The sequence below is a fragment of the Scyliorhinus canicula genome, chromosome 25 (assembly GCF_902713615.1).
Source record: "Scyliorhinus canicula chromosome 25, sScyCan1.1, whole genome shotgun sequence".
NCBI lineage: Eukaryota > Metazoa > Chordata > Chondrichthyes > Carcharhiniformes > Scyliorhinidae > Scyliorhinus > Scyliorhinus canicula.
Genome location: NC_052170.1, coordinates 19,383,181 through 19,401,161, shown reverse-complemented (window position 1 = coordinate 19,401,161; position 17,981 = coordinate 19,383,181). Strand labels below are relative to the sequence as shown.

Below are 17,981 nucleotides of genomic sequence, written 5' to 3'. Positions count from 1 at the left end.
AGCCATCAACATGCTGTTCTCCGATAAGCGACATCCTTCCTCTCAGAGAGTTTTCCATTACTGAAGTAACTACCTCTTCTGCTGTTCTTTGGTCTGCGTATCTAAGTGAGGTTACTACAATCTGATAGGAGGGCCTTGCCATTTACTTGCCCGGTTCATACAGGCCACGGATCTCCTCAATTTAATGGCACGGTGGGGGCGGTATGGTGGCAAACTGCCTCCCCACAGCACCAGGGATACGGGTTCAATTCCAGCCTCGGGTGACTGTCTGGAGTTTGCGCGTTCTCCTCGTGTCTGAGTGGGTTTCCTCCGGGTGCCCTGGCGTCCTCCCACAGTCCAAAGATGTGCAGGTTAGGTGGATTGGCCACGCTAAATTGCCTCAAAGAGTCCAGGGTTGTCCAGGTTAGGAGGGGGGTTACAGGGATGGGGCAGGGGAGTGGGCCTAGGTAGGGTGCTCTTTCCGCATAGTAGACATTCTATGATTCTTCTATGAAACAGATGCTGAATTTATGGAACTCCCCACGGATAAGCCCTCAAAATGTCTTTGGGCAATGGTATGTGAGGTGAACCCCAATTGGCAGAGATCAAGATGTGCTTGTGATTTGAAAATAGTCTATGGGCGCGATTCTCCGCACTCACGACGGGGGGGAGAATAGCGGGCAGCGTAAATTTTTACGGACACGCTGGTCCGACGCCCTCCCGCTATTCTCCCCGCCCCCCATGCCCGCCTCCCGACTCGAATCGCTGCTCGCTGTTTTTTACGGCGAGCAGCGATTCACCCCTGGCCGATGGGCCGATTTCCAAGGCCTTTACGGCCGTTTTTATGAACGTAAAACACACCTGGTCTGACCGTTCGTAAAAACGGCCGTAAAGTCCCGTTCTGGGGAACCATGGCACCGATTGGCAGGGCAGTACCACGGCCGTGCCAAGGGTGCCTTGGGCCAGCGATCGGTGGGCACCGATCGCGGGCAGCGGGTACTTACCCCGCGCACTCTTTCTCCCTCCGCCGGCCCGCTGTATCCATTCGCGGGGCGGCTGAGGGGCATACCGGCCCGCGCATGCGCGGGTTTCACGCATATGCGTGATGACGTCATCCGCGCATACGCGGGTTGGAGTCGTCCAATCCGCGCATGCGCGGCTGACGTCATCTGACGCGTCAGCCGTCGCTAACTCTGGCTAGCGGGCTTAACGAAATTCGTTAAGCCCGCGATGCCGGAGTTCACGGCCGCGCGATGCTAGCCCCGACCGGGGAGCTGAATCGGTTCCCGGTCGGGGGGGCGGAGGCTGGCGTCAAACCCGCCCGTTTTTGACGCCAGCTTCCCAAGTCTTCGTGACTCGGGAGAATCGCGCCCTATGGATCTTTCCACTTGTGCTTTCCTTTTACATTTATATAAAGACATGCAGTGTAGAATGGGGCAATTTCAGAAACTGTCTGGCTATATTCAATCAGACCAAGACTTAATATAAAGAGTACAATCGCAACAATACCAAGGGCTGACAGAGGAAGAGTTTCCTCCTGTTGTCCTCCTTGCTCCAACCTCGGGATACTTGTATCTCCCGCCTCCGTTCGCTACATCTGCATTCATAGAAACATAGAACATGCAGTGAAGGTGCCGCCATTCGGCCCATCGAGTCTGCATCGACCCACTTAAGCCCTCACTTCCACCCTATCCCCGTAACCCAATAACCCCTCCGAACCTTTTTGGTCACTAAGGGCAATTTATCCTGGCCAATCCACCTAACCTCCACATCTTTGGACCGTGGGAGGAAACTGGAGCACCCGGAGGAAACCCACGCAGACACGGGGAGAACGTGCAGACTCTGCACAGACAGCAACCCAGCGGGGAATCGAACCTGGGACCCTGGCGCTGTGAAGCCACAGTGCTATCCACTTGTGCTACCGTGCTGCCCATTCGATCAACAGTGGCGATTTCTTTTGCAGCAAGCCAAGGATTGCAGTGGGCTCAGAAACTACCACCTTCTCTACAATCATACAAAGCTGGTCAGGGTGCTTAACACAGTAACTTGGAACAAGGGGCCTCTGAGGTAGGGGGTGGGAGGAGTTGAGGATGGATCAAGAGTCATGATTCTGGGCAGCACATGGGGGGAAAACCAGTGTCTTCAACAAGCTCATAGAGACTCACCAGGATGTTGCCTGGGCTGGAGTGTTTCAGCTATGAAGAGAGGCTGGTTAGCCTGCGGTTATTTTCCTTCAAGCAGAAAAGGCTGAGGGGAGACCTGATCGAGGTGTACAAAACTATGAGGGGCATAGATAGGAAGGAACTTTTCCCCTTAGTAGAGGGGTCACCAGGGGCCACAGAATTAAGGTAGAGGGCAGGAGATTTAGAGGGGATTTGAGGAAAAACGTTTTCGCCCCGAGGGTGGTGGGAATCTGAAACACAGCCCGAAAGGGTGGTAGAGGCGGGAACCTACACAAAATTTAAGCAGCATTTAGATGAGCATTTGAAACACCAAAGCAGACAGAGCTCGGGATCTAGTGCAGGAAAACAGGATTAGAATAGAGAGTTGCCTGGTGGCCGATGGAGACATGATGGGCCACAGGACCTCTTTGCACTATAAACACTTTGACTCAAAATTATCTTCTATTTCTCACACGTCCCCACATTAATAGCGGGACATGACTGACACGGCCTTTGCCGCTAGCACTTGAAATGAAAATCGCTTATTGTCACGAGTAGGCTTCAATGAATAGGCTTCACTTTGGTCGCCTAATAATCTTTGTTAATACACGGGCCACACAAGATGACAATGGACAATCAGTATTGAGCTGGATGGAAATCCCCAATCAAGTGACGCACATTGTACAATAATTTGACACTTGTGAATGAGCTGCAGGTCACGGTCGAATGATAAGCATCACTTGATCTTTAAGTACCTGAGCTCTGAGCCTATAGTCCTGTGTTTGCACTGATAGCTTGCAGTTCTGACAGATAGGAAGTATTGTTGAGGATTGAACTCCACACAGCAGGTGTGCTGCAAGTGGCTCGACTTTAAAAAAAATATATTTTTATTTGATTTTTAAACATTTTAACACAACAAAGTAAAAGAACAAAAAGAAAACAAATCCGCAACCCCCCCCCCCCAACATCCTTCAACACCCTAGTCACTAAGACCAAACCCCCCTCCCCACTCACCCACCGCTCAGCAGCTGACGGCAACCAGCTCTTTACAGTGTAATATAAACAGACCACCCCATCCCTTTGGAACCCCTCACTCGCCCCCCCACAAAATTAACTTAACCAAGCCCCCCAGTCACACTAAGGCACTGGGCGGAGAGGCAGACCTCCAGCCCAACAGCACCCACATGTGAGCGATTAGCGAGGCAATGGCGAAAACATCTGCCCCCTGCTACCATCTGCAGCTCCGGCATGTTCCGACACCCCAAATATGGTCCCCATGGGACTGGGTTCCAAATCCAGGTGGAGGTTTGTCAACATGCTGCTGGTAAACGACCTCTGGAATTTCTCTAACTTTGGGCAGGACCAGAACATGCGTACATGATTGGCTGGGTCCCTCCCACACTGTTGACAGATGTCCTCCACCCCCTCAAACAACCGGCTCACCCTCGACTCTGTCAGACGCGTTCCGTGTACCACATTTAGCTGCATCAACCCCGGCCTCTCATAAGAGGTTGAGGCAATCACCCTCCGCAGCAACTCCTGCCAATACCCGTCCTCCAGCGCCAGCCCCTTCTCCGACTTGGCCTTAAACCCCTCCAACACCGCCATATCCTCCTCCAAAATCCTCCCATAAATCACCGAGATGGACACCCCCCCCCCCATCCCCCCCCCCCCCCCCCCCCCCCCCCCCCCCCCCCCCCCCAGCAAAATCCTCCCATAAATCACCGAGATGGACACCCTCCCTCCCCCCGATCATGGACAGCAGCCCCTCCAACAATGAGGAGGGCGATGCTGTCGGGAAAAAGTCGGGAAACCTTCTTCGCGAAATACCGCACCTGCGTACACAAGTGGCTTAACCTGATGCAGTAAGCAAGGCATGTAGTGACTGATTGCGGTGCTCAATGGCCCCATTCCATACTGCATGTTTCTATACAATAGAATTTGCATATCACTCCTTAATAATGCCTGACATTTACAAAAGATGAACGCTTCAGTGTAAACTCCACAGCTTATTATCCTGCACCGATTTGAGTACTTAACAGGAATATTTAGGTTTGTATTATTAGTATGGACTAGTGACCATCCAATTGGAGACTTCCCAAAGCTTGTTGGGCTACTGGGCTCTGGTTGTGATGCCTGGATTTTCTTAGAAGTGGGTGAAGCAGGGTAAATTAAGTCAGTTCACCTTATGTTTGTCCAATATCTTCATCGCATAGTGTTCCTTTGTAACTTTGTGTTTCACCAACATCACTCGACCAAAGGACCCGGTACCCAGCGTTTTTGTGCGCTCAAAGTCATCTAGACACGCCGTGTTCTGCAAGAGAAGGGAAGTCGGTCAGCCAGAGTTCAGAAGTGCGACGGCCAAGCATGCATGTTACTTTTCAACATCAGTGGGAGAATTATGGACTCAGCATCAGGCAGATTCAACTCCTCTCCCCAAAGTTTCTCCACCAATTGCCTCTCTAAAGCTTTCAAAATGTCTCTCTGCCTCCCTTGACTCCACCCAACAACAGCCTCATCGCCCCAAGCTCAAAAATAAATTATCGCTAAGCTGCAAACTCCCCAGGGATTTCTCCAGTCAAACCACAGTCCATTAGCCTGGACTGAAAAACATATTCTTTGTCAACTTTCACCTTCCAGCTGCGAAAAATACCCAGGCTCTGAAAACAGAATGCTTTAGAAAAACATGACCATTGCAGTCAAACACACACTAACCCCAGGCTTGTAACCCTTAAATTGCGCAACACTTAGAATGCAATATTCGTAAAGTCTTCCAGTTGTCATAATAGATTAAGAGCTGTATGTTTCTTTCCTTGCTGTTTAATGGGAAATTGAGTAGTAGTGTTTAAGGTGTAATTGTAAACTATTCTTGTCGGGTGTGAAGTTAGAAACAGTTTCATACAGTATCCCTAATAAAAGCTTTGTTTAGGGCAGAACGGTGGCACAGTGGTTAGCATTGCTGCCTACGGCGCTGAGGACCCGGGTTCGAATCCCGGCCCTGGGTCACTGTCCGTGTGGAGTTTGCACATTCTCCCCGTGTCTGCGTGGGTTTCACCCCCACAACCCAAAGATGTGTAGGTTAGGTAGATTGGCCACGCTAAATTGCCCCTTAATCGGAAAAAATAATTGGGTACTCTAAATTTAAAAAAATAAAATAAAATAAATAAAAGATTTGTTTTAAAAATACCAAATCCCTATTTCTTCGTGCAACCACTTGTGGAGCGAATCATTCTTTCCGCAGTGTCGTACAAATAAACAAAAATATTGGGGTATTCTAGCAACTGTTGGGGTCTGGTCTGGGATTATAATGTAGACTTTGGTTTTATTTGAAAGGTGGCACATTGCACAATGTGGCTCTCCTCCCTCAGGACTGCAGAGTTAGCCTCGATTTTTACGCCGAAGTCCAGGATAGGAGCTTCGAGTCCACCACCCTTGACTCATGTCATAGTGCTATCCATTAACAGAGCCAAGCTGCCACATTACCCCTGGTTCACAGCGTTTTCTGCTCCGCACAACAACATAAATATAATATTTTTGTCCAGTGTTAGCTTAGTAAAAGTCCAGTTACAACACAAGGGTGGGTTAAAAATTATTGCACTTTTATATTAAAAGTTAATACTCATGCCTCAGGCTAATTCTATATAAATTATGCAAGGTTTCGTTCGGCTCTCACGAATAAGCTTGGTCTTTTGTCGTCTCGCACTTCATAAGTGATATTGGTGATATTGTGCTGATGGCTCAGCAGATTGCTAATCGGTACCCATGATGCGGAGATGCACCCGAGGTTCACCTGAGGAAGGAGCAGTGCTCCGAAAGCTCGTGTTTGAAACAAACCTGTTGGACTTTAACCTGGTGTTGTAAGACTTCTTACTGTACTAATCAGTACAGGCAGTAACAGTGAAAGAGTTCAATGATACCCTGCGACAGCAAAACTCGTCTCCTGCCTTTTACTTTTGTCTTAGTTCCCTTGTCCTTTTTCATAGTATTCAAGTCTAAGTTTACGTCCTAAAGTTCTGTTGCCTCCTGTTGATTGAATAGTGTCATTCTCTTGCTATACCAGCCGGTGTTGCTGCACACCAATCCATTGGGCCATTGCTTTCACTTCACTGTTTTTCTCGTCTGCACAAAATTTTTAATCTTACTTTAATGGCATCAGGAAAAAATTGGGTTAAACAGTTCTGTGGTACTGTACAAAATTAACAATGCCCAGGCACCGATATCCCTTTCTGGTACGTCTAGGGTACATACACAGCACCCAGGTACAAAAGGAAGTGCGCCCTGCCCTGGGATTCCCCTGAGGGAAGGAGGTCCTGCATCTAATGGTAGGAGCATGCCAATCTGTAATTAAGGCAGTAATGGCATTTGGCTGCCATTCTGACCATAGCCCATTGCGTTTATTTTCCTTTTCTGTCTTTGCAGTCCCTCGCCCCTCAGAAGGACCCTCAGCAACTTCTTGCCCATTTCCTCTGCTCAAAGATAGGGGAGATATGAAAGCCATTCCTGCTTTTCACTATTCCCTTCTTGGCCACCTTGCCTCTTTCCATAAATACAGATCACTACAGTTCAATATTCTTCTCTTCCGACTCTCCTGTTGCTGTCCCAGACTTCAATTCCCTCGAGTGAGCGGAGTTAGCCTCTGGACTTCCTCTTGACCATCCTCCGAAGGACCCACTGAGGCACTTGCTACTGCCGCCTTATGGACAGCAACCCCAAATGCCCCAATTATCTGTCGCCGCCAAAGTGCATGTCCACTGGACTCTAACCACGGCAACTTCCTTCCCTTCTCCTATACCTTACCCACCACTAATGCTCTCAGTCCCTTCCTAACCCACATTTCCCTTCATGATGCCCGTTCACTTGTCAACATGGTCCTCGCAATCCATGACCTAATGACTGCTTTGACATTTTGACTTTGATTGAATGGTTTCTCAAGACCGAAATCCAGCTGCTACACGTCCCACCACATGGGCTACCCTCTCCTTTAACCTGCCCACTCCCAAATTTCTTCACAAGGATTGCATCCGTCTTTCCTCAAACTAGTGAACACCCAACTTCCATTGCTGGTGGTCACCTTGTGAACTGATATGAGTAATAGTTCCTTCTCATCAAGCACTGACTGCAACCCCACCCCGCCCCCGCCGCCCTCCCCTCCCACCACAGCTCTCCACTCCGCACCCCCATCCCTATCCCTTTTAAAGCTGGTCACCCCTAACTTCAGCCTACGCTCGGCCTCTCTCACCTACTGACCGGGCTCCAATCTCCTTTGGCTCCCTAAAATCTTTGAACAAGGCGGCATGGTGACACAGTGGTTAGCACTGCTGCCTCACAGTTCCAGGGACCCGGGTTCGATTCCAACCTCGGGTGACTGTCTGTGTGAAGTTTGCACGTTCTCCCGTGTCTGTGTGGACTTCCTCCAGGTGCTCCGGTTTCCTCCCACAGTCCAAAGATGTGCAGGTTAGGTGGATTGGCCAGGATAAATTGCCCCTTAGTGTCCAAAAGGTTAGGTGGGATTACGGTGATAGGGTGGAGGTGTGGGCTTAAATAGGATGCTCTTTCCAAGGGCCGGTGCAGACTCAATGGGCCGAATGGCCTCCTTCTGCACTGCAAATTCTATGATTCTATAAGTTGCCACCATCCAAATAATTCGTGCAACTCCATTTCTGAATAGCTCTAATCAGTTAATTTCCCTGCTACAGCCTGGAAATGGCCACAATAGTCAAAGTTTTCACCTGACTGCAACCATGCAGTCTTCAACGAGCCTTATGTAGCCTTTGAACTTTAACCCCCACGCCTCTCCTGTTTTTCGACACTGAACCACCCTCACCTGGTTTCACTGTGGCCTGTCAGATTATTGCTGGGGTATCTCCTTCAGCATTTGATAAGGTTCCCCACGGTAGGCTATTGCAGAAAATACAGAGGCATGGTATTAAGCGTGATTTGGCAGTTTGGATCAGAAATTGGCTAGCTGGAAGAAGGCAAAGGGTGGTGGTTGATGCCTCCCCGAACAGGCGCCGGAATGTGGCAACTAGGGGCTTTTCACAGTAACTTCATTGAAGCCTACTCGTGACAATAAGCAATTTTTATTTCATTTCATGGGAAATGTTCAGCCTGGAGTCCAGTTACTAGTGGTGTACCACAAGGATCTGTTTTGGGGACACTGCTGTTTGTCATTTTTATAAATGACCTGGAGGGGGGCGTAGAAGGATGGGTGAGTAAATTTGCAGATGACACTAAAGTCGGTGGAGTTGTGGACAGTGCAGAAGGGTGTCACAAGTTACAGAGGGACATAGATAAACTGCAGAGCTGGGCTGATAGGTGGCAAATGGAGTTTAACGCAGAAAGGTGTGAGGTGATTCATTTTGGAAGGAATAACAGGAAGACAGAGTACTGGGCTAATGGTAAGATTCTTGGTAGTGTGGACGAGCAGAGAGATCTCGGTGTCCATGTCCATAGATCCCTGAAAGTAGCCACCCAGGTTGAGAGGGTTGTTAAGAAGGCGTACGGTATGTTAGCTATTATTGGTAGAGGAATTGAGTTTCAGAGCCATGAGGTCATGTTGCAATTGTACAAAACTCTGGTGCGGCCGCATTTGGAGTATTGCGTGCAGTTCTGGTCACCGCATTATAGGAAGGATGTGGAAGCATTATAGGAAGGATGCGGATGGTGATGTCTAGCACGAGGAGACATAGCTTTAAATTGAGGGGAGATAGATATAGGACAGATGTCAGAGGAAGGTTCTTTACTCAGAGAGTAGTAAGGATGTGGAATGCCCTGCCTGCAACAGTAGTGGACTCGCCAACATTAAGGGCATTCAAATGGTCATTGGATAGACATATGGATGAGAAGGGAATAGTGTAGATGGGCTTTAGAGTGGTTTCACAGGTCGGCGCAACATCGAGGGCCGAAGGGCCTGTACTGCGCTGTAATGTTCTATGTTTTCTTTTCCTGAGCTAATGCTTTACCACTCAAGTCCCTCAAGGATCTATCTATCTACAAGCTGCACATTTGCAGCTCTGCAGACATCAGATCAGCTTTTCACACACTGGTGGTGACACCCACTTCGACACCTTCAGCACTCCCTCGATTCCACCAGCATTTATCCTATCAGATTGTTCGTCCGACATGCAGTCAGACAAAGCCAACAGTGAAAGCCAATGTTGAGAAGGCCCAAGCCATCGCCTTAGCTCATCCAGCAACCCCCAATGACTCAAAACTCTGCAAATCGAGCACTAACTCCCTTCGACAGCACCTTCCAAACCCGTACCTCTACCACCTAGCAGGCCAAGGGCGACCGCTGCATGGGAACACGGCCACCTTAACGTTCCCCTCCAAGCCTCTGACTGGGAAAAACGTCGCCGTTCCTTCAGATTTGCTGAATCGACACCCTGGGAAGGGGTTAATATCAGCGAATGCAGCAGAGTTCCCCTTTTGAACTGAGTACAGTAGAGTTCTCCTGGAAAAACAAGAGGAACAGCGGACAGGGGGGTGGGAACTTTGATAATCCACTAGGAGGGAGAGATAACAGTCAAAACAGAAACAGAGAAAACCGATGTGGCTAGATAGCTGGTAGTTCCCCGAACACATGGGAACGCCTTCCCAAACAGTACCTACGCCATACGGACTGCAGCAGCAGTGAGTCCGTCACCAACACCGTCTCAAGGGATGGTCAATAAATGCTGGCCTTTCCAGTTACGCCCACATCCAATAAACTAATGAAAATAACTCCTCCTCAATCAGACAATCACGCAGGCTAAACCAGACAGTGCCAAAAGCAGTATGTGAGAGAGGTTGCACGTCAGGTGGCCCCTGCTTGGGAGATTTGGTTTTCGCCCCTTTTTAACCCATTTAATGGGTGCCGTTCCGGTTCTAAAGTGGGTCGTTGAAGAGTTTGGCGTCCTCCTCTGGCATGGGATGCCTGCAGGCTCCAGCACAGGGAATAAGCTGAGTAAGGGCTCCTCTTCAGACTCAGAGAGCCCACGTGTCGCAGGAGGGGAGAAAATGGCAGAGGTCAGTGCGTTGGCGTTGTCCTCTCAGTGGATAACTGAGTGGACTTTTTGGTGGAGGCGTTTTGAAAGCAGAGGCAGGCGGTCACTGATGATTTGACAATGGTGACTGAGCTGATTCAGGGCTCCGCGATCCAGAAGGTGGTGGAGACGGTCTCGGATCATGATGACCAGATTGCCTCCTTGGAAGCAGAGGTGGCGTTGTTGGCAGAAGGTCAGAAAGCATTGAGCGCCAAAGGTTGATGACCTAGAGAATCGCTCCAGGCGCCAAAATGTGAGGGTGGCCAGGCTGCCGGAGGGCAGAGGAGGCACGAATGCCACGGAGTATGTGATAAGGATGTCTGCCGGGGGTAATTTCAGAGAAGCAGACAGGATTTGTCAAGGGCCGGCAATTGTTGGCCAACATCAGGAGACTCTTAAATGTGGTGTTGTCTCCCTAGTCGGGGGTCCTGCCGGAATAATCATCTGCATGGATGCAGAGAAACTGTTCGACACGTGGTTGGAAGTGAACAGTGGTGTTAATAGTCTTTCAACAGAGCCTGCCTGCGACGAGATGAACTGGCAGGCAGGCTCAGACTGCCAGGCTTTATACTTCCGGTTAGTGGGAGGAGCCATGGGTGGAGCCATGGGCGGAGCCAAGGGTGGAGCCCAGTACAAACTCCTCATCTCCCCCTAGGGGCAGAGCCGCGCAACTGCTCGTATACCGAGCTTACATAGACACAGTACATTGTATATAATAACAGTGTGAATTACACGGACTGTGATTCACCACAGCGTGCAGTTCTGGTCGCCGCATTATAGGAAGGATGTGGAAGCATTGGAAAGGGTACAGAGGAGATTTACCAGGATGTTGCCTGGTATGGAGGGAAGATTTTACGAGGAAAGGCTGAGGGACGCGAGGCTGTTTTTGTTAAAGAGAAGGTTAAGAGGTGACTTAATTGAGGCATACAAGATGATCAGAAGATTGCATTGGGTGGACTTTGAGTGCCTTTTTCCTCGGATGGTGATGTCCAGCACGAGGGGACATAGCTTTAAATTGACGGGTCTTGCAGTGTAGTACAGTTTGTAAAGCTTTTAAGAAAAATAATATGGGTAGATCGCGGGCAAAAGCAAAGTTAAAATCAGGCGCTCTCTGTGCAGCGATGGAGGATCGGCAATAAGAATCTTGAATAGTGTGCGCGCACTTCCAGTCCACGATTTTTGGCCATGATTTTCCTTCAATCTACCATTTCAGATTGCCATGCTCACGTTTCACATTCAATTTGTTATGCAAATAGTTATAAGCTCTGGCCACTAGGTGGTACTATGGGACAGATTTCTTGGGCGGTATTCTCTGCTCCCGATAAAAATCGGGATGGCCGTCGTGAAATCAGGCGAGCTCCACGACGGCCTCGGGGCCCGCTCCCCGCATCTAATTCACCCCCACCCGGGGGGCTAGGAGCGGGCCCCCGTCGTTCCCGGCCGCGACCTCGTTGCGCTGGAAATGGCGCTTTTCTGATGTCATCCGCGCATGCGCGGGTTGCCGGTTCCAACCCTCGCATGCGCGGATGACATCAGCGTGCAGACGGCACGACCCCGCGCATGCGCGGTGCCGTATTTCTCCTCCGCCGCCCGGCAAGACGTGGCGGCTTGATCTTGCCAGGTGGCGGAGGGGAAAGAGTGCGTCCGTTTTGGACGCTGGCCCCTCCCGAGCACAGTCGCGGTGCTCCCGTTCAAATTGGGCTCCTAGATGCCCCAAACGGGCATCTGGCGCCCGTTTTACGACAGGTTCGGAGAATCGCCGTTCGCTGTGAATAACGACGAGCGCCGATTTTTCCGAGCGTGGGGGGGAGAGAGAGAATCGTTGGGGGCGCCAGGGGGGCGTGAAAAATGTCGGGAGGCCGTCCCACGCCAATTTCCCCAATTCCCTCACTACTATTTTGCAAGCTTTTTGCCCGGGACCCACTTTTACCAAGCTGCTGACCTTCACGACCCATGCTGGCCGACCTGCGTGACACACCATTATTGCTGACCTCTAATGCGACGGTGCGAGCCTGCTTGCTCCTCACGATCTCACTTGCTTTGTCATCCAATGTTACATTTCTGCTCAGGAGTGCAACTGCTGATTTAGGTTCCCGTTGCATCCTCTGAAAAAAATCAAGAGGTTTTGTCCTCGAAATCGCCATGCTTAGTCTTCCAATACCTTTGAAGTTTTGGGGGTTTTTAAACTTTGATTTGCCAGTGTTCCCCTGCATATAACACACATGGGCTTTGCATCCTGATTTGCACTGGCAAAATTAACAATGCTGTACCTCAAGAAATCATCTTTTTACTGCTTTGTTCCCAATTTCAGTTTCTTCTTAGTTGTTTGTTCACCAGAGACCCTGGAGCCCTGGATACAGCTCACACCGGCACTGCTTTGCTCTGCTGTGGATTCTCCTGAGAAGCTCTCCCCAGCAGGTTTAATTGCGAGCTCCTGGCCTGTTCGTGTCTCTGGCTCTCTTTTCCTTTATTTTTTTATATAAATGTTTTTTTATTGGGTTCTTGAACAAGGTATAATTACCGTTATGTACACAAGATAAGAAACATTTATATATATATATACACATATACCAAAGAGAAGAAAATAGTACATAGTAAAAAAAAATACAATAAAAAATGAAATAGAATAACTGGGTATTGTGCACCAGCTCAACAGCGGCAGCTCTGTACACCTGGCAAAATTATTTACAACACGTAAGTAGGCGACTGTTTGTAGGGGACGGGACGGGGGGGGGGGGGGGATTGGGGAGGCAAATATACATTTGGGTGCTGGGGAGATAATTACAGTGTGCGATACTTGGCTGTGTTTCGTGTTGTTGTCGCCTGCTTCTCCCGGACGGATCTCGCTGCCGTCTCGCGCTCGCCTCCGCTTCTGCTGCTCCTCCCGTCCTCCGTCTTTATTTTCCTCGTTCCCCGCTCCTGGAGATGTCATGCACGTTTTGGTATCCTGTGCCTTCCTTCCGGCTCCCATTTCCCTGCCCCCCCCACCTCGCTGGTTCTCCTCTCTTGTTCCCCCCCCCCCGCCCTCCACGGTTCGCCTTTCTTTCCTCAGGTTTAGCTGTCGTCGTCGTCCCCTCCCTCCCTCCCGGTCTATCACTCCCTTTCATGCCTTGGCTACTTTCCCCTGATTCTTGACTACTTTCCCCTGATTTTTGGCTACCTGGCCTCTTTTCCTTTGATTACAAAATTATTCAACTTCATTTCTTCACACAGTCCTGTTGCTTGCTTGCCGGGAGCTACAAAATAATGGAGGGGACGGTTTGTGATTTTACGGTCAGAGCGCGTGGGGTCAGTGTACAGTGGTGCGAGACCTGCTCTCTGCTGTCACTTCTGGCGGGAGGACTCCATCGATTTTTTTTAAAAATCTGGTCCTGGGACAGTGCACTGACGTCAGGAGGAGGTGGTCCGCCCCACTGGGCTCCGGGCCTGCGCACTGCTACACCCAGCTGAGGGGGCAACGCATGCGCGGGACAGCCGGCATTCTTGAAGGCCTGTCGCGGCCCAAGGGCACTTCTCCCCGTGATCGGGAACGCTGCGACCGATCACTCCATGACCCTCTCCACACCCGCCCGTGACCCAACCATGGGTCGCGACCCGGAATTTGTAAATGACTATTGTACACAATAATTTCACAGTCACTGACGATATGGAACACCATGGCGATTCATCAGCAGTTACAAAACTCTTCTCATGCCCTCTTCCTGCCCTCTGTGACAGGTCTATTTCTTGCTGACGTTTCCTAATAGCTTCTTTAGCTATTTTTAGTTGCCTTTTCTATGAATTCAATCTTCTCCAATTTCTGTTTCCTTATATTTGAAACTATTCCTACTTTTTTAGGTTGCTTCTAACCCGCTTATTAACTCGCGCGCACTCCACATCCTGCTGTGCTTCTCTGACTGATGATACTTTCTATTCTTATCCTATACAATAACCTTACAATAGCAAAATGCAATGTTTATCTCTTAAAATTAAATTCATTTTCCTTAATGCTCCCCTCATACCTTTGAAATCTGCTCTGCTAATGTCGGGATCACACAGGGGGCCCAAACGTACAACAATCCAGATGTCATGGGGAGTCATAGAGTTGTTACAGCACGGAAAGAGGCCCTTCGGCCCACTGTGTCCGTGCCGGCCATCAAGCGCCTACTTACTCTCGTCATCGTCTCATTTGCCAGCACTTGGCCCTCTCGTAGCTTTGTCTGCTATGGCATTTCGAGTGCTCATGTAAAAGCTTCTTAAATGCTGTGAGGGTTCCCGCCTCTACCGCCCTCTCAGGCAATGAGTCCCAGATGCCCACCACCCCTCTGGGCGAAAAGGTTTTTCCTCAAAACGCCTCTAAACCTTAAATCCAAGCCCCCCTGGTTATTGACCCCGCTGCTAAGTTTTAAAATCCACCGAGTGGTGGTGGGATTTGAACCCCTGTTCCCAGAGGATTAACTTGGGCCTCTGGAGTTCGAGTCAAGTGACTATACCACACTACTCCACTATCTCACACTTCACATCAGAAATAAATAAAAGGATTTTGTATTGATATAAAGCCTCAGTTGTTCTGTGAGCAAACAAACACGACAAAGTTGCATAGAAAGCGAATCGGATAAAATGCCGGTTAATCGGTTTCCGTGGTGTCGAGTGAGGGATGGACATTGGGTGGGGCACCAGAGTAATTTGGAATTGTACCGCGGGATCACATGTATCCAGAGGGACATGCTTACCTGGCCTTGGTTTAATGTCTCATTCTGACCGTGCAACGCTCCCTCGGTGACATAATGATGTCTTCGCCGAAGTGCTTGCGCCCATTTCCTGGGGTGGCGTTTGGAACCACAGCTTGCTGACTCATGGGGCAAGAGGCTACCACTGAACTAAGCTGAAATGTCCATATTAATAACAATTCCGATCAATTGCTCATCTCAAAATCCAGCACAACGTGTGCTCAAGTAGCTTGCCTGACACGCTGTATGAATAAATGATGTCGTAATGTCTCAATCAATTTGTTCGGTGGTCACCTTATTTTTTGATTTTCCCAAATCCATCCTTTCAGCGTCCAGGCTGTTAAATCCCAAGGTTTAGTGCCTAATAATTTGGCCAATGTTCCCTATCCTGATCATATTGTGCTGTGAGTCTATTACTGTTTACAATTAATCATTGACTGACCTCAATAGCATGGCTCTGTTCTTTTGTATAAATGGGAGTGGGCAATCAAACAGCCTAGCTAACAATAATGGCTTCAACTCTGGAAACCCCAGCAGAGAACCTTTGTTTGAGGGGCTGGGTGGAGCTGAGAGAGAGAGAGAGAAAGAATCCTGTTTCGAACAGGAACAAGGGAAGGCTTTGGAAAACGCCTGTGAATGGTCACGAAGGTTGCCACAAAGCAAGCTTTGGAAGATTTCTGAATGAATATCCCGAACAGAAGAAAAATGCTTCATAAATGCAAGTAATGCCTTTGTCTTCCTGTGCAAGTGGCATAAGAACTGAATGTTCTGTTAAAGTGCTGTTTAATGGGAACTAGTGTGTTAAGGTTAAGAAAAAACGCTTAATCTGTTAGTTTTAGAATTGAAGTTTAAAAGTTTAAATATGGTTTTAATTTCTTTTAATAAAGCTAGTTTATAAAATAACCAAGCCCTACTTCTTACATTATCACTCCTGGAACGAATCGATCTTTCCGCACCACCGCAAAACTTAAAATAGGTCTTGTTCTGGTTCAGTCTCTTAGCCACTGTTGAGAACTGACCAGACGTCCGTAACACTACCTTGTTATAGATCTACCTTATTCCTTCTAGGTTTCAGCTCATAATTGAAAATGAAATGAAATGAAAATCGCTTATTGTCACGAGTAGGCTTCAATGAAGTTACTGTGAAAAGCCCCTAGTCGCCACATTCCGGCGCCTGTCCGGGGAGGCTGGTACGGGAATCGAACCGTGCTGCTGGCCTGCTTGGTCTGCTTTAAAAGCCAGCGATTTAGCCTTGTGAGCTAAACCAGCCCCTCACAGCTATCTATCAAGTTTCTAAGATGCTAACAATATGAATGTTCTCCCTAGCTGTATGTGTACTCTATGAACTAGAGTTCAAGACCATCAGAGATATCCGTACATCTAAGAGCTTGAGGCAGTCGAAGCATCAAGAGGAAAGGGAATTCTAAGACTTGAAAAGGGAATGTTGACTCTTGGTCTTGGGCCAACTCAACCAGTCTAAGTCGTATCTCCATTCCATCCATGGTCAAGCAGTCTAAGCCGCATCTCCATTCCATCCATGGTCAACCAGTCTAAGCCGCATCTCCATTCCATCCATGGTCAACCAGTCTAAGCCGCATCTCCATTCCATCCATGGTCAACCAGTCTAAGCCGCATCTCCATTCCATCCATGGTCAACAACAATTTGCATAGTGGTAGCTGTGACTGAACACACTGGATAATGTCTTGCTCCTAGAACCAGTGCCGATATCTGGTCTATCCCTACTCGAGGGAATGGAGACATGGGAGGATCACACTGGAAAAGGCGGTCCAGCTGCAAGGTACCAAGGAACACCCAAGCACCAGGTATGGCGCAAGGAAGGGCCGAGTGCCGGAGAACTCAGTAGTGAGGCACATGTTGGGGGAAACACCTCAGTTTTCAAAGGAGGTGGCCGTGAGAGTACCATTGAGAGGTTTATAAGATATCAAATGGAATGGGAAAGCTTCATTGTGAGCAGGCTTTCAAATCAAATAATTGCAAGACAGGTACAAACTGGTGAAAGACAAGCTCGGAACTGATGTCAGGAAGTGATCTTTCACACACAGAGCGACCAATACCAGGTAGGATAAGGAGGCTAAAGCTCTGCAGCTATTTAAGAGTGATGTGAGTGGGAGGCATTGGTTTCTGTGGAAAGATGAAGTACTGTGAATGGTTTCCCTCATCTGTACAAAAGGTGCCGCTAAAATACTGATCAGAAATTCCAGGCTTTATTCTTGGGATGTCACCAGAAGCTGATGGGGTACCAACCGCAGAATTATTTATAACAGACATGCATTTTTCTCCTGCTCTTATGTGAATGCAGCCAAAACCATCCCTTGGACACTTGGAGCAAAGGCATGGTGAGGAAATGGATCATCCCACTCAAAATGTGCTCAGCTCTCTCCCATTTCTGACGTAACTGGCAGATGTGCGGAGATTCAAAGATGACGTCCTTCTCAGGTAAAGGTCCAAGTGAGCGTGGGATCTGCACACCCTTCACTCGGGAGGAAAGTTAACACAGCTACGTTTGTTAAGAACAAAAATATGACGAATGCAGGGCGATACGCTTCGCCATGGGAAAGCTTTGGGGTAAGGGGTTGTGCATTCCAAGGCCCGTGCTCGCGTTTGATGCAATAATCTAGACTGATGATCCAGCTCAGTGCCGAGAGAAAGCTTCATTTGAGAAGTTGGTTTTGTGGATTCGCTTGAATGCTAAAGGAACCATCCCACAATGGGAGAAGGAGCAGTGGGGTGCGTGCGACCTGGCAAACACTCCTGCCACAACCAGAAAAACAAACTGATGATTCATTTTTCTTGGAGTTTGTGGAATGCCATTATTGTTAAAGCAGTTGATTGTGCAAGGCACTTTAATATGTTTGAATGTAATAATATGCTAAATATAGAATATAGAACAGTGCAGCACAGTACAGGCCCTTCAGCCCACGATGCTGTGCTGACCATTTATCCGAATCTAAGATAAACCTAGCCTACACCCCTTCAATTTACTGCTGACCATGTGCATATCCAAGAGTCGTTTAAATGTCCCTAATGACTCTGACTCCACCACCTCCGCTGGCAGTGCATTCCACGCACCCACCACTCTCTGTGT

The 17,981-nt window shown here is 48.8% G+C and overlaps 1 protein-coding gene across 1 annotated transcript in view; it reads right to left on the bottom strand.

The window, feature by feature from the left end:
- Positions 1 to 17,981, bottom strand: part of LOC119957035 (cAMP-dependent protein kinase catalytic subunit alpha-like) — a 152,378-nt gene that overhangs the window by 28,159 nt on the left and 106,238 nt on the right. Inside the window, 1 exon segment of the mRNA XM_038784623.1 lies at positions 4,327 to 4,455. Coding sequence (XP_038640551.1) covers positions 4,327 to 4,455 — 129 coding nt within the window.